The sequence below is a fragment of the Pseudorca crassidens genome, chromosome 4 (genome assembly GCF_039906515.1).
Source record: "Pseudorca crassidens isolate mPseCra1 chromosome 4, mPseCra1.hap1, whole genome shotgun sequence".
NCBI classification, from domain to species: Eukaryota; Metazoa; Chordata; class Mammalia; order Artiodactyla; family Delphinidae; genus Pseudorca; species Pseudorca crassidens.
Window position 1 is genome coordinate 64,796,173 of NC_090299.1, and position 24,218 is coordinate 64,820,390.

At 39.1% G+C, this 24,218-nt stretch overlaps 1 protein-coding gene across 3 annotated transcripts in view; it reads left to right on the plus strand.

Annotated features, from left to right (window-relative positions):
* NSUN7 (NOP2/Sun RNA methyltransferase family member 7) overlaps window positions 1-24,218 on the plus strand; it is a 63,843-nt gene that overhangs the window by 37,068 nt on the left and 2,557 nt on the right. For 2 of the 3 annotated variants that reach the window (XM_067735811.1, XM_067735812.1), the window contains exons 9-10: window positions 4,101-4,202; window positions 5,974-6,091. In XM_067735811.1, coding sequence (XP_067591912.1) covers window positions 4,101-4,202; window positions 5,974-6,091 — 220 coding nt within the window. Of the gene's footprint in view, window positions 1-4,100; window positions 4,203-5,973; window positions 6,092-11,087; window positions 24,217-24,218 lie in introns of those variants that run through there. The other variant, XM_067735813.1, reaches the window with a different exon arrangement.

Consider the following 24,218-nt stretch of genomic DNA (forward strand, 5'->3'; position numbering starts at 1 on the left):
TATACAACTCACCATAATGCAGAATCAGTGGGAGCCCTGAGATTGTTTTCCTGCAACTAGATGTTCCCATCTGGGAGTGATGGGAGACAGTGACACCCGAAGTGTGTTGCTTATGTCCAGTCTACTCCGTAAGATGCAGCTTAATTGTCACTTGCCACTCACTGATAGGGATTTTTTTTTTAACATCTTTATTGGAGTATAATTGCTTTACAATGGTGTGTTAGTTTCTGCTTTATAGCAAAGTGAATCAGTTATACATATGTTCCCATATCTCTTCCCTCTTGCGTCTCCCTCCCTCCCACCCTCCCTATCCCACCCCTCTAAGTGGTCACAAAGCACCGAGCTGATCTCCCTGTGCTATGCGGCTGCTTCCCACTAGCTATTTTACATTTGGTAGTGTATATATGTCCATGCCACTCTCTCACTTTGTCACAGCTTACGCTTCCCTCTCCCCATATCCTCAAGTCCATTCTCTAGTAGGTCTGCGTCTTTATTCCTGTCTTACCTCTAGGTTCTTCGTGACCTTTTTTTTTTTCTTAGATTCCATATATATGTGTTAGCATATGGTATTTGTTTTTCTCTTACTTTACTCTGTATGACAAACTCTAAGTCCATCCACCTCACTACAAATAACTCAATTTCGTTTCTTTTTATGGCTGAGTAATATTCCATTGTATGTATGTGCCACATCTTCTTTATCCATTCATCTGTTGATGGACACTTAGGTTGCTTCCATGTCCTGGCTGTTGTAAATAGAGCTGCAATGAACATTTTGGTACATGACTCTTTTTGAATTATGGTTTTCTCAGGGTATATGCCCAGTAGAGGGATTGCTGGGTCGTATGGTAGTTCTATTTTTAGTTTTTTAAGGAACCTCCATACTGTTCTCCATAGTGGCTGTATCAATTTACATTCCCACCAACAGTGCAAGAGGGTTCCCTTTTCTCCACACCCTCTCCAGCATTTATTGTTTGTAGATTTTTTGATGATGGCCATTCTGACCTGTGTGAGATGATATCACATTCTGACCTGTGTGAGATGATATCGCATTCGTAGTTTTGATTTGCATTTCTCTAATGATTAATGATGTTGAGCATTCTTTCATGTGTTTTTTTTTTTTTTTTTGCCTTATGCGGGCCTCTCACTGTTGTGGCGTCTCCCGCTACGGAGCACAGGCTCCGGACGTGCAGGCTCAGCGGCCACGGCTCACGGGCCCAGCCGCTCCGCGGCACGTGGGATCCTCCCGGACCGGGGCACGAACCCGCGTCCCCTGCATCGGCAGGCAGACTCCCAACCACTGCGCCACCAGGGAAGCCCTCTTTCATGTGTTTGTTGACAATCTGTATAACTGATAGGGATTTGATATGAGTCTGCAAGCAATTGATTTATTATGGTCTCTGTGCAGTCAAACCTCTCTGCTAATGATAATCTGTATTTGTAGCTGCTCCCCAGCGCTAGCATCACTGCCTCAGCTCCACCTCAGATCATCAGGCATTAGATTCTCTTAAGGACCACGCAACCTAGATCCCTCGCATGTGCAGTTCACAGTAGGGTTCACATTCCTATGAGAATCTAATGCTGCCCCTGATCTGACGGGAGGTGGAGCTCAGGTGGTAATGTGAGTGACGGGGAGAGGCTGTAAATACAGATGAAACTTCACTCTCTCGCCCACTGCTCACCTCCTGCTGTGTGGCCCAGTTCCTAACAGGCCACGGACCACTAGTGGTCCATGGCTGGGGGTTGGGGACCCCTGCACTACACCACAAAATTTTTAACTGGGCTTATACTGAACTATGTGGAATTCTGTCTTGCTACAGAAAATTTCTTTCCAAGACTAACCAACTCAGATGGGAGTATGGTGGACTGAGAAAATTCCCATACTAACTTTGGGAAATGATCAAAGAAGAATTAGATTTTGTAAGAAGAGGGGACGAAATAGCTGCAGCTACAATAAGCATTCCAGTTAAGAGAACTAGAACTTAGAACTACTGTGAGACTCTGGCCTTATCCTGGGTCATCTTGAAGTGGGAATGCAGAACAAAATAAACCATAGGTAAAAATCATTTAGAGGCTGGGGTGTGGGTGAAGCACAAAGGTAACTACAAATGACAAAAAGAGGGAAAGTAAAAAGTTTCCTAGATATTGATAATATTTTGAAATCCTTGAAGAGGTGACCGGATAAGCCAAGAAGTGGTCTTTGGCAAACCTGGAAAAAAGGAGGGTTTTGAAGGAAACTGTACTTTGATGAGGTAATAGCCAGAGCAAATAAGGAACTGCTGACCTAGTGATTATGGTAGAAATATTAGTCATAAATTTAGTGGGGATGAATCCAAAAGACTTAGATTCGTGAGAAATCATGAATTAGTTTGAAAAACAATTTAACATTGGAAAACATTACAACCAATTTTAGAATGTTTATCATAAACATTATCATATTTGAGGAATGTATGAAGTCGATCTCTGCTAACAACTTAGAATTATTTTAAAATGGGGTGAAAAGGTAAGCTGATATGGTTTTAGAGTATAATAATGGGTAAATAGTCCTTTAAAAAGTGATGAAAGAGAAAAATGTAAAGTGTAAAACTAAATTGGGAAGAAATGGAGTTTAATTAACCTTTAGTGATATTACTGGAGTGGGGAATAGCCAAATATATGGTATAAATAGTTGGCTTTCATACTGCAGGGAGTTACTGAGAGGCAGAATAAAACAGGGGTTAGAAGGTTGGTCAGATTGCCAAGCTAGAACTTGGCTCTCAACTAGTAGCCATGTGACCTTAGACAAGTTGTTTAATGTATGCTTGAACAGTTTTTTCAATGTTAAAATGAATAATAATGCTTTAAGGGTTGTTGAATAAAATAATCTATTTAGAGTAGTATTCAATATATCTTAGTTAATATTATCAAGAACTATGTTAAAAATAGTTTCAGGGGCTTCCCTGGTGGTGCAGTGGTTGAGAGTCCACCTGCCGATGCAGGGGACACGGGTTCGTGCCCTGGTCCGGGAAAATCCCACATGCCGCGGAGCGGCTAGGCCTGTGAGCCATGGCCGCTGAGCCTGTGCGTCCAGAGCCTGTGCTCCGCAACGGGAGAGGCCACAACAGTGAGAGGCCTGCGTACCGCAAAAAAAAAAAAAAAAAAAAAAAAAAAAAAAAAAATATATATATATATATATATATATATATAATTTCAGAAATTTAAAGAATTACTATAAGAGTTTCTTTCTTTCTTTCTTTTTATTAATTTTATTTATTTATTTTTGGCTGCATTGGGTCTTCGTTGCTGCACATGGGCCCTCTAGTTTTTTCTTCCAAAATTTCTTTCAGTAAGTTAATGTTTTTAACTGTATCCTTTTGTGTTCTTTCTTACTCAGATCTGACTATAGCCCATCAGTTTCTACCTTGGAAAATAAATCTTTTTTTCCTCTATTAGTACCCAGACTGACTGTATTTTGTTTTTTATACCTAAATGACTTATTTTGGCTGGTTGGGTGACTATATCATAAGAACTTGGAGAAAAAAGGAAAAATAATATTAAAACTAAGCAAAATTACCTTTATCAATTCAGTTTTTAAGTCAGTATTTTATAATACTGCCTATTTATTTATTTTAAAAAATTTATTTATTTTTCTTCATTTATTTTTGGTTGGGTCTTCGTTGCTGTGTGCGGGCTTTCTCCAGTTGCAACGAGCGGGGGCTGTTCTTCATTGTGATGCATGGGCTTCTCATTGCAGTGGCTTCTCTTGTTGCGGAGCATGGGCTCTAGGCACGTAGGCTTCAGTAGTTGTGGCATGCAGGCTTCAGTAGTTGTGGCTCACGGGTTCCAGGGCACAGGCTCAGTAGTTGTGGTGCATGGGCTTAGTTGCTCTGTGGCATGTGGGATCTTCTCAGACCAGGGCTTGAACCCGTGTCCCCCGCATTGGTAGGTGGATTCTTAACCACTGCGCCACCAGGGAAGTCCCCTGCCTATTTATTTTTGATAAATATTTTCCATGAAAACTTTCATTAATAGGGAAAATGATTAAAATATTAAATAATGTGATAATAGCAATATATGAAAAACATCTAATAGTGATATATTTAAAAGCATTTATTTCCTTTTAGATACAGGTTTACTTAAAGATTTCTCTCAAGGAGGCCCATCAGAAGATAAACTTCATGTTCTTGCTCAACAGCAATATGAACAGCTAACACATGCAATGAAATGTAAGTTTGTTATCAGTGTAATATGAAAATATGTTGTAAATCTTAGAAACATTAATACTTCATTTATCTGTTATATTCAGGCAATCATGTGTTAACCATAAGTGAATTTTTCAGAACACTCAGTTCCTTCAAATAACAAAATATTTATTTTTACCAATTTAATTCTCAAAAATATATGCTTTACTATCATTTTAAACATAGGTTAGCAAGAATAATTTACAGTTTTCTTTAATGCTGAAGTAAAATAATTACATACATCCATTGTTGTACAGTTTCATCTTCTTTATTTCTTTTCTTTGGCTTCTTACTCGATGTAATTTTTCCGTTGTCATTGTGCCTGCCCCTAACTCTTCTATAATCCCAATTTTAATCAAACTCTTACTTCTCTTAGTACTAAAAAGAGAACAGAGAGATGCAATTACAGATAAAGGCTAGATCTCTTTAAGTCTGAGTAACAAGGCTCTTTAAGTATTTATATTATTGCTTCAATCACTGCATTTAGATTTTGAGTACCATTTAGATGTTGAGTATCAATGCCCTTCCACACATAGATATGGAAATCTAGAAGTCTCTGAGAAATTATATAAACTTTAATTAATTCAGTGCATGTTTATCAAATGCCTACTCTGGGTCAGATATTAAGCTGGTTGTTAGGGATATGAGTGTGGATAAATCCTGACCTCCAAAGGCTCAAAGGTAAGTATAGGGTATAGATGATTTAATATATGAAGATATAACATATGTGAAGTAGAAATAAGGCAAAATAGAAAACACAGAGGAGTTCTGCCCCTTTAATTGATGTTATTAAAAATATTTATTTGAATATGATAGTATGTATATGATCTATGAAATGAGTTGATTGGAAGATGAGGAAGTTGATAAATAATGCATTTTTAAACTTCTTTCTCTGATTACTCTATTTAAAATTGCAAGATAATCTTTTGAAACTAACTGTCCTCTGTATCTGCTTTGATTTGCTCTATAGCATTTGTCACTTCCTAATGCTATATGTGTGTGTGTGTGTGTGTGTGTGTGTGTGTGTGTGTGTGTATTTTTACTTGGGCTGTGCCACTGCTTGGCTTGCAGGATCTTAGTTCCCCAACCAGGGATCGAACCTGGGCCTCTGGCAATGAGAGCGCTGAGTCCTAACCACTGGACCACCAGGGAGTTCCCTAATTTTCTTATTTATTTGTCTTATGTCAATGAAACATAGAAAATAAGCTCCTTGGGGCAGGGATTTTTGTGTGTGTATATTGAATGGTGAGAACACTGCCTAGCACATAGTAGGTGCTCAGTAAGTGTGAATAAGTGAGTGAGTTGCAGGTAATAAGATTACCTCATTTTACAGTTGAAGAATTGGAGAGTTAAGTAATTTTCCCAGGTTCATACAGCAGTAAGTTACAGAATTGGGATTCACATCTAAGTCTGTCTGTTTCTAGAGTCCTTTTAACTAGTTACGTGATATGGCTTGTGGAAGAATAGCTGGGAGTGTCAAGCTTATGGTAATCTGCAGTATTTATTTGTTTGTGTTTGTAATTAGGTTGGTCACATTTGATTAGATTTCCATACAATCCAGTTAGATTTATTTTATTTATTGGCCACAGCCTACATTACTAATACATGCTTTAAAGGGGAGCCATGCAAGCATCTATAGAAATAATTCCTATCAAAACCATGTGGTATTAGTACAGACAGACGTTTGAAAACATAACAGATTTGTTTAGGATTGTTACTGGGGTCATTATATTAATTCCATCTTCTTTAAATGTAGTTACTAGAGCTCAAGCAGTTGTTTACTGCACATATTCAGTTTATCCAGAAGAAAATGAAGCTGTTGTTAAGAAAGCACTGGAATTTCAAGACCACGGGACTAAAGTACAATCTTATAGGTAAGAAAGGAAGGATTCTTCTAAACACCTCAACCAAATATTTTTGAAAGTGAAAAATTTTGATTTTCTGAGTTAGAAGTAGAAGACGTTTCAGTTCCTTTTTATTAGACTTTAATATGACCAAATAGCCTAACTTCTTACAACTTGAAAGTAGATTCTGTAAAGCCTTTACAATGGCTTGGCATGTGCATTCTCTTGTACACTAAAAGATTCTTGTTTTTGTTGTTATTGTTAAATAAGGCTAAAGGCATTTGGGCTTATTAGACTTGATTAATTTCTGGATAAATTGAGTATAAACTTTATACCCTGAGTTTTAGATACATCTGTGCTTCAGTAGAAGAAAAGTAAGAGTATAAAATAACCTTAGAAAATAGAGAGAAAATTGGATGTTTATTATCTGAAAACATGTGTTTCTTAGACCCATTTAGCCTTTGGTACCCACAAGGACTAAGATAAGAATAGCTTGAATAACCATAGTAGCTTCTGGGTAAAATGCTATAATAAACTAGGGGCGGAGAAGAAAAACAGTAATACTCCATCCAAACTCTGGACGTCAAGATAAGGAGTATATTTAAGATTACTGTATGATACCAATTAGTTCTTCAAGACTGCGACAGTTAATAAGGTATTTTAAAATGTCTCCTATTTTTCACTTATTTCTCCTGTTCTGAACTTTTACTGTAATTCTTATAGTAGCATCTTAATATGTATATGGTTTGCTCTCTCCTTTTAATTAGATATTTTTCCTTTGCCAGTTCACAGGTGGACATGTTTGTAACCACATCCGTATTTCCCTTCTTACTTTGCTTCCTTATTTAGTAATTCTTGTTGGTAGCTAACAGCCAACCTTTTTTCTGGCAGCTTCTCAACACAGCATTAACTAAATCTCCATCTAGTGGCAAAGAGAATTATTTCAGGTATATGACCAAAATCGTTAGTGTGGATGACTCTTGATTTGTCTGTCGGGGATAAGGTTCTAAGAATGTAATACGGCAAAAATAGAGGAACACCTCCACACCCTCTCTAGCATGTATTATGTGTAGACTTTTTGATGACAGCCATTCTGACCAGTGTGAGGTGATGCTTCATTGTGGTTTTGATTTGCATTTCTGTAATAATTAGCAACATTGATCATCTTTTCATGTGCCTACTGGCCATCTGTATGTCTTCTTTGGAGAAATGTCTATTAAGGTCTTCTGCCAGTTTTTCGATTGGGTTGTTTGTTTTTTTGTTGTTAAATTGTATGAGCTGTTTGTATATTTTGGAAATTAAGTCCTTGTTGGTTGCATTGTTTGCAAATATTTTCTCCCATTCCTTAGGTTGTCTTTTCATTTTTTTAATGGTTTCCCTTGCTGTGCAAAAGCTTGTAAGTTTGATTAGGTCCCATTTGTTTATTTTTGTTTTTATTTCTATTGCCTTGGGAGGCTGATCTAAGAAAATACTGCTACAATTTATGTCAGAGAATGTTTTGCCTATGTTCTCTTCTAGGAGTTTTATGGTGTCAAATCTTATATTTAGGTCTTTAAACCATTTTGAGTTTATTTTTGTGTGTGGTGTGAGAGAGTGTTGTAATTTCATTGATTTACAGGTAGCTGTCCAGCTTTCCCAATACCACATCAACAAGTCTTCAAGAGAGACTGTCTTTTCTCCATTGTATATTCTTGCCTGTTTTGTCAAAGATTAATTGATCATAGGTTTGTGGGTTTATTTCTGGGCTGTCTGTTCTGTTCCACTGAACTGTATGTATGTTTTTGTGCCAACAGCACACTTTTTTTTTTTTTAAATTAATTAATTTATTATTTTTTTTGTGGTACGCGGGGCTCTCACTGTTGTGGCCTCTCCCGTTGCGGAGCACAGGCTCCGGACGCACAGGCTCAGCGGCCATTGGCTCACGGGCCCAGCTACTCCACGGAATGTGGGATCTTCCTGGACCGGGGCACGAACCCGTGTACCCTGCATTGGCAGGCGGACTCTCAACCGCTGCGCTACCAGGGAAGCCCCAGCACACTGTTTTGATTACTGTAACTTTGTAGTATAGTCTGAAGTCTGGAGGGTTATGCCTCCTGCTTTGTTCTTTTCCCTCAGGATTGCTTTGATAATTCTGGGCCTTTTGTTGTTCCATATACATTTTAGGATTATTTGTTTTAGTTCTGTGAAAAATGTCATGGGTATTTTGATAAGGATTGCATTAAATCTGTAGATTGCTTTGAGTAGTATGGCCATTTTAAAAATATTCTTCCAATCCAAGTGCATGGGATATCTTTTCATTTCTTTGAATCATCTTCAGTTTCTTTATCAAAGTTTTATAATCTTCAGCATATAGGTGTTTACTGCCTTGATTGAGTTTATTCCTAGGTATTTTTTTTGACGCAATTTTAAACAGGATTTTTTTTTTACTTTCTGAAATTTCATTGTTAGTGTAAAGAAATGCAACAAATTTCTGTATATTAATATTGTATCCTACTACCTTGCTGAATTCATTTATTCTCATAGTTTTTGTGTGGAGACTTTAGGGATACTCTATATAGAGTATCATGTCATCTCCAAATAGTGACAATTTTACCTCTTCCCTTCCAATTTGGATACCTTTCATTTCTTTTTCTTATCTGGTTGTTGGGGCTAGGACTTCCAATACTATGTTGAGTAGAAGTGGTGAAACTGGGCATCCTTGTCTTGTTCCTAAATTTAGTGGAAAGGCGTTCAGCTTTTCACTGTTCAGTATTATGTTGGCTGTGGGTTTGTCATAAATGGCTTTTATTATGTTGAAATATGTTCCCCCTATACCCACTTCTGTGACAGTTTTTATCAAGAATGGGTGTTGAATTTTGTCAAATGCTTTTTCTGTCTATTGAGATGATCATGTGGTTTTTGTCTTTCCTTTTGTTAACGTGGTGTATCATCACATTGATTGATTGTGTATATTGAGCTGTCCTTGCTACCCTGGAATGATTACAGCTTGATCATGGTGTATTATCCTTTTTACATATTGTTGGATTTTGTTTGCTAATATCTTGTTTTGAAGATTTTTGCATCTATATTCATCAAAGATATTAGCCTGTGGTTTTCATTTTTTGTAGTGTTTTTGTCTGGTTTTGGTATCAGGGTGATGGTGGCTTCAGAATGAATTTGGGAGTGTTCCCTCTTCAATTTTTTGGAATAGTTTGAGACGGGTAGGTATAAGTTCTTTGAAAATACTAACAGATACAAAGGGAGAAACTGACAATAATACAATAATAGTAGACCTTAACACCCCATTGACATCAATGGACAGATCATCCAGACAAAAAATCAGTAAGGCAACAGAGGTTCTAAATGACACAGTAGATCAGTAGGACTTAATTGATATCTACAGAACACTACTTCCAAAAAAGCCAGAATACAGATTCTTTTCAAGGGCACATGGAATGTTCTCTAGGATAGACCACATACTAGGTCATAAAAAAAAACCTCAACAAATTTAAAAGGATAGAAATTATTTGAAACATCTTATCTGACCACAACAGTATGAAACCAGAAATCAAGCACAGAAAGAAAAACAGGAAAAGAGTGAACACATGGAGACTAAACAACATGCTACTAAGAAACCAATGGGTCAACAATGAAATCAAAGAAGAAATGAGGAAATGCCTCAAGACAAATGAAAATGAAAACACAACCTTACAAAATCTATGGGATACCCACCCACTGGTGGTTGAAGCTGGGTCCTAGGGTTAGTGCTGGACTACTGACATCAAGAGCCAGGTCCTGGAGTCTGGTTGCAGGGCCCAGACATCCCAGAGCTGATATAACATGGCTGGGGGTGAGGCAGGGAAGGGGAGCAGATCCTGACACAGTTGGGTACGGAGTCTGGGGTGTCCTGAAGCTTGTGTTGGCCTGTTAATGGGCAGGGCCAGGGCCCAGCTGGTCCCAGGGCAGGGTCTGGCCTGGTCTGGACAGAATAGGTTTGCAGGCTGTGGGTTTGTGGTTTTCTTGCATCTGGTGTCTGCCCACGTTGGGTCAGCCTGGTCCAGAGGCTAGAGGAGGCAAGGCCCAGAGGATTCTGGGGCTGGTGCTTGCTCACTGGTGGGTGGAAATGGGCCCTGGGCCCTCTATTGGGCACGGCTGTGTCCAGAGGCAGATGTGGAGGTCTTTAGGCAGTCTGTCTGCTGATGGATGGTGCTGTATCCCACCCAATTAGTTGCTTGGCCTGATTTGTCCCAGCACTGGCACCTAAAGGCTGTTGGGTTGGGTGGGGCCAGGTCTTGGTGCTAATGAGCTAGAGGGAAGATTCCACAATGGTGTTTGCCAGTATCAGCATCCATGTGGTAGAAGGAACTCCCAAGAATGGCTGCCACCAGTGTCTGTGCACCCAGGGTGAGTGCAGCCGCCCCTCACCTCTCTGAGAGACTCTGCAAGACCAGCAGATAGGTCTGGCCCAGGCTCCTATCAAATTACTGCTTTTTCCCTGGGTTCCAGAACATGTGAGATTTTGTGTGTGCCATTTAAGAGTGAAGTCTCTATTTCTCCCAGTCCTGTGGGACTCCCGAAATTAAGTCCCACTGGCCTTCAAGGCCGAATGCCCTGGGGCCTTGTCTTCCTGGTGCCAGACCCCCAGGCTGGGGAGCCTGACGTGGCGCTCATAACTGTCACTCTTGTGGGAGAACCTCTGCAATATAATTATTCTCCAATTTGTGGGTCACCCACCTGGGGTTATGGAACTTAGCTATATTTCAAGTCTGCCCCTCCTACCTGTCTTGTGGCTCTTTCTTTATGTCTTTAGTTGTAGAAGATCTTTTCTGGTAGGTACCAGACTTTTTCATCAATGGTTGTTCTGCAAATAGTTGTGATTTTGGTGTGCTTGTGAGAAGAAGTGAGCTCAGAGTCTTCCTACTCTGCCATCTTGGCCAATCTTGGTCACTGTGGTTTTGATTTGAATCTTCCTGGGAACTAATGATGTTGAGCTTCTTTTCATGTGCTTATTAACTATTTATATATCTTCTTTGGACAATGTCTTCAGGTTCTTTGCCCATTTAAAAACTGTACTATGGGACTTCCCTGGTGGTGCACTGGTTAAGAATCCGCCTGCCAAGGCAGGGGACACGAGTTCGAGCCCTGGTCCAGGAAGATCCCACATGCTGCGGAGCAACTAAGCCCGTGTGCCACAATTACTGAGCCTGTGCTCTAGAGCCCGTGAGTCACAACTACTGAGCCCACATGCCACAGCTGCTGAAGCCCTCATGCCTAGAGCCCATGCTCCACAACAAGAGAAGCCACCGCAACAAGAAGCCTGCACACTGCAACGAAGAGTAGCCCCAGCTTGCTGCAACTAGAGAAAGCCCATGAGCAGCAACGAAGACCCAACGCAGCCAAAAATAAATAAATACAATAAATAAATTTATTTAAAAAATTGTGTTACAGTTGGCCTTCCATGTCTGAGGGGTCCACATCTGAGGATTCAACCAACTACAGATTGAAAATATTTGGAAAAAAATTCCAGCAATTTACAAAAAGCAAAACTTGAATTTGCTGCAACTATTTACATAGCATTTACATTGTATTAGGTATTATGAGTAGTCTAGAGATAATTTAAAGTATACAGGAGCATGTGCTTAGGTTATATGCAAATACTATACCATTTTATATAAGGTATTTGAGCATCTGTGGATCTTGGTATCCAACGGGTGTCCTGGAACCAATCCCCCTCATACCAAGGGATGACTGTATTTGTCTTTTTTATTGTTGAATTGTAAGACTCCCTTATATGTTTTGTATATCATACCCTTATCACATATATAACTTGCAATTATTATCTCCCATTCGTGGGCTGTCTTTTTACTTTCTTGATAATGTCCTTTGATGCATAAAAGTTTATAATGTTGAAGAAGTCCGATTTATTTGTTTTTTATTTTATTGCTTGTGCTTTAGGTATCATATTTAAGAAACTGTTATTTAATGCAAGGTCATGAAGAATTATGCCTATGTTTTCTTCCAACCATTTTGTAATCTTAGCTCTTACGTTTATGTCTGTTATCCATTTTGATTAATTTTTGTATATGTTATGAGGTAGGGGTCCAACTTCATTCCTTTGCATATGGATATCCAGTTGTCCCAGCACCGTTTGTTGAAGAGACTATTCTTTCTACAGTGAATGGTCTTGGCACCCCTGTTGAAAATCAGTTGATCATAGATGAATGGGCTTATTTCTGGCCTCTCAATTCTGTTTCATTGATCTGTATGTCTATACTTATGCCAGGATCGTAATAAGAGATTTTTAAAATCACTAATGGATGCCTAGTTTTATCAAAAGCCTTTGCAGCATTTAATGATATGATCAAATGTTTTTTCTCATCTGACATTTTAACATGGTGGTGAATTAATGCTAAATATTTTCTAATAGTGAACAGTCTGTGAGCTTGAAGTTTAGGTCCTGATAAGTTGTATTCTGTGTTTTGATTTTCTGTTACTAGTAAAGGTGGAGTATAGGGAAGATAAACAGTGCATGAGTGGGATTGGATTGCTCTTCTAGCCTTGGTGCTCATTAAGGTAATCAGTAATCACATACACCTGGCTTCTGATGGGTACTTTGCCCACTTCGCCTCTGTTGTTTCAGGATCTTTATTCTCATTGCTCTCAGTGAGCCCAGTTCTATAATGGCCTCTCCTACTGTCAGCCCTGGCCTAGGGAGGGAAGCCACCAGTGAACTCATGAGTGCTGCTAGTGCCCTCCCAGCAGCACACTCCTTGTTGCTCTGATAAAATGTGTATCTTCTGGGCCCTCCTCTCAACATAGTCCTCTGGAGAGTTCTTGAGCCCTAATAGTACATCCATTGAAGCAAGCTCACTCCTCTGAGGCTTTTAATCCTGTCTTCCACTGTCTGCCGTGACAGTCTGGCATTTCTCCTCACTAAATGTGAGCCATTGTGTATTAGCTTTCTATTTATGCTTAAGAAATTACCACAAATGTAGCAGTTGAAGACAGTACCTGTTAATTAACTCAGAGTTCTGTAGGTCAGTTGTCTGGATGGCATGGATGGATTCTCTGCTCAGGATGTCAGCCTGATGAATTCTTTGCTGGAGACTCTGGGGGAAAATTTGCTTCCATCCTCACTCTTGTGGTAGTGGGACTGAGGTCCTTGTTTCTTTGCTGGCTGTCAATCCAAGATTGCTCTCTGCTTCTAGAGACCACATTCATTCCTTGCCACTTGCTATTCCTCCATCTTCAAGCCAACAATAGTGCATTATACTCTGCTCGTGCTTTGAATCTCTGATTTCTTCTGTCTCTAACCTGTAGACCTGGATGGCTCCTGTGATTAGGTCAGGTCCACTGAGATAATACCCATAGCTTAAGGTTAACTAATTTGAGCCTTAATTACATCTGCAAAATTCCTTTTTCCATGTGTATTATTTGCCTGAGCTGCCACAATAAATTATCCTAAACTTGTTGACTTGTAACAACAGAAATTGATTCTCTCGCAGTTCTGGAGACCAGAAGTCCAAAATCAAGTAGTTGGCAGGGGTGATTCCCTCTAGGGCCTGTGAGAGGGAATCTATTCTGTGACTCTCTTCCAGCTTCTGGTGTTTGTTAACAATCCTTGGTGCTCCTTGGCTTGTAGCTTCATCACTCCAATCTCTGCCTCCATCATATGGTCTTCTTCCCTGTGTGTCTCTGTATATCCTCTCTTCTTGTAGGGACACCAATATTGGACCTAGGGTTTATCCTACTCCAGTATTAGCTCCTTTGCTAAGACCCTATTTCCAAATAAGGTCACATTCTGGAGTTTTGGGTGGACATGAATTTGGTGGGGGGGACACTATTGAACCCACAATAGTCCACTCTCTGGCCCCCTAAAATTGATGTCTGTTTCATACATAAAATACATTTATCTCACTCCAACATTCTCAAGTCTTCACCCATTCCAAGATCAATTCTAAATCCAAAATCTCATTTAAGTATCACCAACTCAAAAATTCCCAAATGTCATCATCTAAGTCAGGTATGAGTTGGACTCTGGGTATTAAGTTATTTTATTATTCAAAGAAATAGACTGTAAGTTGGGGTTTGAAGATCATTTTGTTATGCAGGGCCAATTTCTGTATGGTAACTTTACCAGTATTGATTATGGATTATTATTACTATTAGAAAAGATAACATGTATGTAGCTAAAATATATCATGGTCTATTAAATATTTGTTGAATACCTACTATATACCAGGCACTTTTCTAGGTGCTAGATATATCTAAGTGACAAAAATCCAAACCTTACATTGGTAAGAAATAATTATTTTCAGTGAGTATTCTTTATTTAATATATAAGTGAATTATTTTTTTTGATGCTTTCTATTTGTGTAGAGAACATAGACGAATAGGCTTCAGAAATTCAGTTTGTTGGTTACAGGGTTGGTAAGAGGAGTGACTAGCTGTGTAGAACCTACACAGCTATTATATTTCGGCTTAGTTCAGCACAAACATTTTATTAAGCACCACTATTGGCCAGACTCCTTGGCATGTCATTTGAGGTCATGTATGTCTGCCCACATCCTAAGTGACCTCTACATCCTCTTACTTACTCTCTACCTCAGCCACATGGAAATACTTGCTGTTCCCTGAACATACATCTTCATGACACTTGTGCTTTTGTTCATGTTCTTCTTTCTGTCTAGAATCCCATCTTTGCCTTATTGGAAACCTACTTATTCTTCAAGACATAGCACCAATGCTCCTTCCTCTGTGAAGTTTTCATATTTGCTATCTCCCATGGCCACAATTAATTGTACCTTATTCTGTATTTCTACATAATTTTGTCTCTACTTGGCTCAGCATTCGTATGTGGTCTTCTTTATATTATTGTATACCAATTAGTTTCTCCAACTAAATTGTAAACTATTTAAGAGAGCTAATATTTTATTTATGTGTTTTTCACATAGTAGGCAAATGAGTGAATAAATATAAATTTGAAATGGTTTTAAACTTCTGAATATAACATACAAAATTATTAATAAGAGTTCCTGATATTTTAACTTTTGTGGAAAATTATTTATTCCTTTGATTACATGTTTTATTTATAAAAGCATGGGACTATAACAATTATTGTTTATGAATGAACCATTTACTATTGAATGAAAAATTAAATATTAAATATAAAAACTAAAATTTTAGTTTAAACATATTAGTGATTAGAGATTTTTGTATTTCTGACACAAAGTCTTTTCTTTGGTATGTACTTTCTTGAACACCACATAAGTCATCTGTTAATCTCAAAAGTGATTGAGAAGAATAATGTAGTGATAGGCCATATTTTTATATTGTAATTGTGCAAAAAGTAACCAAAAGAAGGAAGTCGTACTTTTTGTATTCTGACATGTGGAGGTAAAGGATTTTTTTGGATTATACGTTTGTGATTACTATACATATTTACCTGTTTTGATAATGGAAGCCTTTTAATTAACATATTGGTGACTTGGGGAAGAGTTTTTAATATGTTGAAAGGTTCTTGGCATAGTTGTTTAAAGATGGGAAACTTGGGAAGTATAATAAACTATGAGCTAACGTGAAATACTAGAGCTTTTATTTTATAATAGTATTGTACTGCTTTGACATTCTGTTTTTTATTGACGTATGGTTGACTTTACAATGTTGTGTTAATTTCTGCTGTACAGCAAACTGATTCAGTTATACATATATATACATTCTTTTTAAAAAATATTCTTTTCTATTATGGTTTATCACAGGATATTGAATATAGTTCCCTGTGCTATACAGTAGGACCTTGTTGTTTATCCATTCTATATATAATAGCTTACATCTGCTAACCCCAGCTTCCCACTCCATCCCTCCCCCACCCCCCTTCCCTCTTGGCAACCACAAGTCTGTTCTCTATGTCTATGAGTTTGTTTCTGTTTCATAAATAGGTTCAGTTGTGTCATATTTTAGATTCCACATATAAGTGATATCATATGGTATTTGTCTTTCTCTTTCTGACTTCACTTAGCATGATAATCTCTAGCTGCAAATGGCATTATTTTGTTCTTTTTTTTTGGCTGCGTTGGGTCTTCGTTGCTGCGTGCAGGCTTTCTCTAGTTGTGGTGAGTGGGGGCTACTCTTCGTTGCGGTGCGCGGGCTTCTCATTGCAGTGGCTTCTCTTGTTGTGGAGCACGGGCTCTAGGCGCGCGGGCTTCAGTAGTTGTGGCAAACGGGCTCAGTAGTTGTGGCTTGAGGGCTCTAGAGCACAGGCTCAGTAGTTGTGGCACATGGGCTTAGTTGCTCCGTGGCATGTGGAATCTTCCCGGATCAGGGCTCGGAACTGTACCCCCTGCATTGGCAGGCAGATTCTTAACCACTGCACCACCAGGAAAGTCCTATTTCATTCTTTTTTATGGCTGAGTAGTATTCCATTGCATATATATGTACCACATCTTCTTTATCCATTCATCTGTCAGTGGACATTTATGTTATTTCCATGTCTTGGCTGTTGTGAATAGTGCTGCTCTGAACATAGGGTGTGTGTATCTTTTTGAATTATAGTTTTGTCTGGATATATGCCCAGTATTGGGATTGCTGGATCATATGGTAATTCTGTTTTTAGGTTTTTTTTTTTTTTTGACTGCGCCACACGGCTTGTGGGACCTTAGTTCCCTGACAAGGGATCGAACCCGGGCCCTCAGCAGTGAAAGTGTGGAGTCGTAACCACTGGACCGCCAGGGAATTCCCTTCTATTTTTCCTTTTTTAAGGAACCTCCATACTGTTTTCCACAGTGGCTGCACCAACTTACATTCCCACTAACAGTGTAGGAGGGTTCTCTTTTCTTCACACTCTCTCCAGCATTTTTTATTTGTAGATTTTTTTAATGATGGCCGTTCTGACCAGTGTGAGGTGGTACTCAAGTAGTTTTGATTTGCATTTCTCTGATAATTAGAAATGTTGAGCATCTTTTCCTGTGCCTACTGGCCATCTGTATGTCTTCTTTGGAGAAATGTCTATTAAGATCTGCCAATTTTTCGATTGGGTTGTTTGTTGTTGAGTTGTATGAGCTGTTTGTATATTTTGGAAATTAAGTCCTTGTTGGCTGCATTGTTTGCAAATATTTTCTCCCATTCAGTAGGTTGTCTTTTCATTTTCTTAACGGCTTCCCTTGCTGTGCAAAAGCTTGTAAGTTTGATTAGGTCCCATTTGTTTATTTATTTTTTTATTTCTATTGCCTTGGGAGTCTGACCTAAGAAAACATTGGTATGATTTATGTCAGAGAATGCTTTCCCTATGTTCTCTTCTAGGAGTTTTATGGTGTCATGTCTTATGTTTAAGTCTTTAGGCCATTTTGAGTTATTTTGTGTATGGTGCGAGAGTGTGTTCTAACTTTATTGATTTACGTGTGGCTGTCCAACTTTCCCAGCACCACTTGCTGAAGAGACCGTCCTTTTCCCATTGTATATTCTTGCCTCCTTTGTCGAAGATTATTTACCTATAGGTGTGTGGGTTTATTTCTGGGCTCTGTATTCTGTTCCATTGACCATATATCTGTTTTTGTGCCAGTACCACACTGTTTTGATTACTGTAGCTTAGTAGTATTGTCTGAAGTCTGGGACAGTTATGCCTCCTGCTTTGTTCTTCTTTTAAAATTTTATTTATGTATTTATTTATCTATCTATCTATCTATCTATCTATGGCTGTGTTGGGTCTTTGTTGCTGTGCGCAGGCTTTCTCTAGTTGTGGCGAGTGGGAGCTACTCTTCATTGTGGTGCACGGGCTTCTCACTGCGGTGGCTTCTCTTGTTGTAGAGCACAGGCTCTAGGCACGCGGGCTTCAGTAGTTGTGGCACGTGGACTCAGTAGTTGTGGCTTGTGGGCTCTAGAGCGCAGGCTCAGTAGTTGTGGCACATGGGCTTAGTTGCTCCACGGCATGTGGGAGCTTCCCAGACCAGGGATCGAACTCATGTCCCCTGCATTGGCAGGCAGATTCTTAACCACTGTACCACCAGGGAAGTCCCCTCCTGCTTTGTTCTTTTTCCTCAGGATTGCTTTGGCAATTCTGGGTCTTTTATGGTTCCATATAAATTTTGGAATTATTTGTTTTAGTTCTGTGTAAAATGTCATGGGTAATTTGATAGGGATCGCATTAATTCTGTAGACTGCTTTGGGTAGTATGGCCATTTTAACCATATTAATTCTTCCAATCCAAGAGCATGGGATATCTTTCTGTTTCTTTGAATCATCTTTAATTTTCTTTATTAATGTTTTATAATTCTCAGCATATAAGTCTTTCACCTCCTTGGTCAAGTTTATTCCTATTTTATTTTTTTTGGTGTGATTTTAAAAGGTATTGTTTTTTTACATTCCCTTTCTGATATTTCATTGTTAGTGTAAAGAAATGCAACCGATTTCTGTATATTAATCTTGTATCCTGCTACCTTGATGAATTCATTTATCAGTTCTAGTAGTTTTTGTGTGGAGTCTTTAGGGTTTTCTATATATAGTATCATGTTATCTGCATATAATAACAATTTTACTTCTTCCCTTCCAATTTGGATACTTTTCATTTCTTTTTCTTGTCTGATTGCTGGGCCTAGGACTTCCAATACTATGTTGTGTAGAAGTGGTGAGAGTGGCATCCTTGTCTTGTTCCAGATTTTAGCAGGAAGCCTTTCAGTTTTTCACCATTGAGTATTCTGTTGGCTGTGGGTTTGTAATAATTTTGCTATTATGTTGAGATACGTTCCCTCTATACCCACTTTGGTAAGAGTTTTTATCATGAATTGATGTTAATTTTGTCAAATGCTTTTTCTGCATCTATTGAGATGATCATGCGGTTTCTGTCTTTTATTTTGTTGGTGTGGTGTATCTTATTGATTGAATTGCATTTGTTGAACCATCCTTATGAACTTGGGATGAATCCCACTTGGTTGTGGTGTATGATCTTTTTTATGTATATTGGACTCGGGTTGCTAGTATTTTGTTGAGAATTTTTGCATCTATATTCATCAAAGATTTTGGCCTCTAATTTTCTTTTTTGGTGCTATCTTTGTCTGGTTTTGGTATCAGGGTGATGGTGGCTTCATAGAATGTCTTTGAGAGTGTTCCCTCCTCTTGAATCATTTGGAAGAGTTTGAGAAGTATTGGTAAAAGTTCTTCTTTGTATGTTTGGTAGAATTTGCCTGTGAAGCCATCTGGTCCTGGACTTTTGTTTGTAGAGGGTTTTAAAATTACAGGTTCTATTTCACTTCTAGAGGTCAGTCTGTTCAAATTATCTGTTTCTTCTTGATTCAGTTTTAGTGGGCTCTATGTTTCTAAAAACTTGTCCATTTCATCTAGGTTGTTGAATTTGTTGGCATATAATTTTCACAGTATTCTCTGTTTTTTTTCTTGTTTTTTTTTTTTTTTTTTTGTATTTCTGTGGTATCAGTTGAGATTTCTCCTTTTTCATTTCTTTTTTTAAAAATAAATTTATTTATTTTTATTTTGTTATTTATTTTTGGCTGTGTTGGGTCTTCGTTGCTGCGTGCGGGCCTTCTCTAATTGCAGCGAGCGGGGGCCACTCTTTGTTGCGGTGCATGGGTTTCTCATTGTGGTGGCTTCTCTTGTTGAGGAGCATGGGCTCTAGGCACACGGACTTCAGTAGTTGTGGCTTGCAGGCTGTAGAGCGCAGGCTCAGTAGTTGTGGCGCACGGGCTTAGTTGCTCCGTGGCAAGTGGGATCTTCCCAGACCAGGGATCGAACTCATGCCCCCTGCATTGGCAGGTGGATTCTTAACCACTACACCACCAGGAAAGTCCCTCCTTTTTCATTTCTTATTTTGTTTATTTGGGTTCTCTCTCTTTTCTTCTTGGTGAGCCTGTTCAGAGGTTTGTCAATTTTGTTTACCCTTTCAGCAAACCAGCTCTTGGTTTTATTTTTTTTTTCTGTAGTTTTGTAATCTCTATTTTATTTATTCCCTCTCTGATCTTTATTATTTCCTTCTTTCTGCTGACTTTATGTTTTGTTTGTTCTTTTTGTAATTCTTTTAGGTGGTAGGTTAGGTTATTTATTTGGGTTTTTGTTGTTTCTTGAGGAAGGCCTGTATCACTATGAACTTCTCTCTAAGAACTGTTTTTGCTGCATCCTATAGATTTTGTTTGGTTGTGTTTTCTTTGTCATTTGTCTCAAGGTATTTTTTAATTTCCTCTTTGATTTTGTCATTGACCCACTGTTTTTTTAATAGCATGTTGTTTAGTCTCCATGTAGTCGTTTTTTTCTCATTTCTTTTTCTGTGGTTGATTTCTAGTTTCATGCCATTGTTGTCAGAAAAGATGTTTGAGATAATTTCTATACTCTTCAATTTGTTGAGGCTTGTTTTGTGCCCTAATATATGGTCAGCCCTAGAAAATGTTCCATGTGCACTTGAAAAGAATGTGTATTCTGGTTTTTTTTAGTTGTCATGTCCTGAAAATATCAGTTAAGTCTAACTGTTCAATTTTATCATTTAGGATCTGTGTTGCCGTATTGATTTTCTGTCTAGAAGATATTTCCATTGATATGAGTGGGATGTTAAAGTCTCCTACTATTATTGTATTCCTGTCAATTTCTCCCTTTATGTCTGTTAGTATTTGTTTTATATATTTGGGTGCTTCTGTATTAGGTGCATATATGTTAATGAGTGTAAAATTCTCTTCTTGTATTGATCCTTTTATCATTATATAGTAATATATCTTTATCTTTCTTTATGGCCTTTGTTTTGAAGTCTGTTTTGTCTGATATGAGTATTGTGACCCCTACTTGTCATTTTTATTTGCATGAAATATCTTTTTCCATCCCCTCACTTTCAATCTATGTGTGTCTCCTGCCCTAAAGTGGGTCTCTTGTAGGCAGCATATTGTAGGCTTTTGTTTTTTAATCCAGTCCACCACTCTGTGTCTTTTGATTGGAGCATTTAGTCCATTGACATTTAAGGTAATTATTGATAGATACGTATTTATTGCCATTTTAAACCTTGTTTACCAGTTGATTCTGTGTTTCTTTGTTCCTTTCTTTTTCCTTTTGTTTTGCTTTTTGTGGTTTGATGATTTCCTTTTATTTTATGCTTGTGTTCTTTTTGGTTTTTGTGAATCTATTGTGTTTTTGATTTGTGGTTATTCTGTTTTTCAAGTATGTTAACCCCTTCCTATATCTACTTGCTTTAGACTGATAGTCATATAGGCTCAAACACATCTGAAAAAAAAAGAATCTACATTTTCTTACTTTCCTGCCCCACATTTTATGATTTTGATGTCCTCTTTTACATCTTCATGTTTATCCTTTTGCTGTTCATTGTCATCGTTTTCACAAAAATGTTTTGATTTTTAAAAAATCTGTGTACTGACTTAAGTGATTTAAATAAGCCACTGATGCCATAAATGGCACCGATGCCATTTAGCAGGAAGCACTGAAAGCATTCCTACTAAAATCTGGAACAAGACAAGGATGCCCACTCTCACCACTTCTACTCAACATAGTATTGGAAGTCCTAGTCCTTTCCAATTGTGATTTTCTCTTTTCTATACATTCTTGCTTCTCTTCTATTTAGAGAAGACCTTTCAATACTTCTTTTAGGATAGGTTTAGTATTGCTGTATTTTTAGTTTTTGCTTATCTGAGAAATTCTTTGTCTCTCCTTCTATTCTAAATGATAATCTTGCTGGGTATAGTATTCTAGGTTGCACATTTTTCCCTTTTAGGAATTTGAATATATCTTGCCACTCCCTTCTGTACTGTAACATTTCTGTAGAGAAATCAGCTGATAGCCTTATGGGGGTTCCCTTGTAACTAAGACTTTGTTTTTCTCTTGCTGCCTTCAGAATCCTCTCTTTAACTTTCGCCATTTTAATTACAATATGTCTTGGTGTAGGTCTGTTTGGGTTCATCTTGTTTGGGACTCTCCTTCCTGTATCTGGATTTATGTTTCCTTCTTTAGGTTTGAGAATTTTTCAGACATAATTTCTTCAAATTCATTTTCGATCCCTTTTTCTCTGTCTTCTCCTCTGGAATCCCTATTATGGGTAGATTGGCAAGCTTTATATTATCCCATACATGTCTTATATTGCTTTCATTTTTTTTTTAAATTTGCCTTTCTTTTTTTTTCTTTTTCTTTTTTTTTTTTTTTTTGCAGTACATGGGCCTCTCACTGTTGTGGCCTCTCCCGTTGTGGAGCACAGGCTCCAGACGCGCAGGCTCAGCGGCCATGGCTCGCGGGCCCAGCCGCTCCGCGGCATGTGGGATCCTCCCGGGCCGGGGCACGAACCCCGTGTCCGCTGCATCGGCAGGTGGACTCTCAACCACTGCACCACCAGGGAAGCCCTTAATTTGCCTTTTTATCTGCTGTTCTGATTGGGTGATTTTCATTATTCTATCTTCCAGATGACTTATTTGTTCTTCTGCATTATTCATTCTGCTGTTCATTGCCTTTAGCTCAGCTTTCATCTCAGCAAATGAGTTTTTAATTTTTCTTGGCTCCTCTTTATAGTTTCTAGCTCTTTTTTACAGTATTCTGCATTTCTGTCGATAAACTCTTAATTCCTTCAGTATTTTCATTATCTCCTTTTTGAACTCAGCATCTGTTAGACTGAAGAGGTCTATTTCATTGTTTGTTCTTTCAGGGAAATTCTCTTGGTCTTTTAACTGGGAGTGGTCCCTCTGCTTCTTTGTTTTACTTATATTTCCCTTACTCTGTGAGTTTAGGAGAAACACTTATCTACTGTGGTCTTGGAGGGCTGTTTATATGTAGGAGCAGCCCTGTGTAGCTTGTGTGGTTTTAATATTTTTGGTGTAAGCGTTGTTTTTAGTATGGATGCCTGCTGTCTCTTTCCTCAGTGTGTACTGGCTGTTATCCCACTGATAGGGGGTGTGCAGAGGCAGTGGCTGGCGTTCTCTCCCAGAGCCCGCAAAGGTGGCAGCTGGCACCCGCTCCCAGAGCTCTCGGTGTGGTGGTGGCTCACTCGTGCCCCTGGAGGCTGCGATGGCATTGGTGGCTCATGCCCACCCCTGAGCCCACAGCAGTGGTTGGTGCCTGCTCCTGGAGCTCGTGCAGGCAGTGCCCTGTCACCTTAGAGTGCATGTGCAGGGAAGGGGGCTGCTGTGGCAGGTCCCGCCCCTCCCCTCGCGTGCCCTCAACAGTGGCACCTTACCTCTATGGTGGGCCTGGGCTTCCTCTGTGTACACCCTTGGTTTCAGTCATACCAAAATCCAGCCCCTTCAGGCTGTTTCCCCACAGCCAACCCCAGTCTTCACCCCAGGTCTGACCTCCATAGCCCAAGCTTCAGCTCCCAGCCCCCGCCCACACTCGTGGATGCACGTCTCAGGCTGGGGAGTGCAACGCTGTGATACTGACTGTCTGTGCAGGTCTCTTTCCATTCTGCCTGCTGCACACCAGTTCTGTGCTCTCTTCTGAGGCTCCAAAGCTCCCCCTCCGTCCCAGCTGATCTCCCCATTGGTGAGGGGACTTCACAGGGTGCCGGAACCTTTTCTCTTTCACAGTTACCTCCCAGGAGCGCAGGGTCCTGTCCTGATTCCTTTCTCCCTTTTTTTCTTTTTTCTTTTGTCCTACCTGATTATGTGGAGATTTTATTGCTCTCTCAGAAGTCTGAGGTCTTCTGCCAGGGTTCAGTAGGTGTTCTGAGAATCGTTCCACATGTAGATGTATTTTTTTTTAAAAATAAATTTATTTATTTATTTATGGCTGTGTTGGGTCTTCGTTTCTGTGCAAGGGCTTTCTCTAGTTGTGGCGAGTGGGGGCCACTCTTCATCACGGTGCACAGGCCTCTCACTGTCGTGGCCTCTCTTGTCGGAGCACAGGCTCCAGATGCACAGGCTCAGTAGTTGTGGCTCACGGGCCCAGTTGCTCTGCGGCATGTGGGATCCTCCCAGACCAGGGCTTGAATCCGTGTCCCCTGCATTGGCAGGCAGATTCTCAACCACTGCGCCACCAGGGAAGCCCTGTAGATGTATCTTTGATGTATTTGTGGGAGGAGGTTAGCTCCACATCCTACTACTCCACCATCTTGATCCCTCCCCTTGACATTTTATTCTTATTTGGAATTTTTGTTTAAATAATGGGTAAAACATAATAAAAGAAAATTGGTTGCAATTTACTGTCTCTCTCCATTGGCAAATAAGACATTCTAACTGTTAATTGTTTGCTGTTACCTATT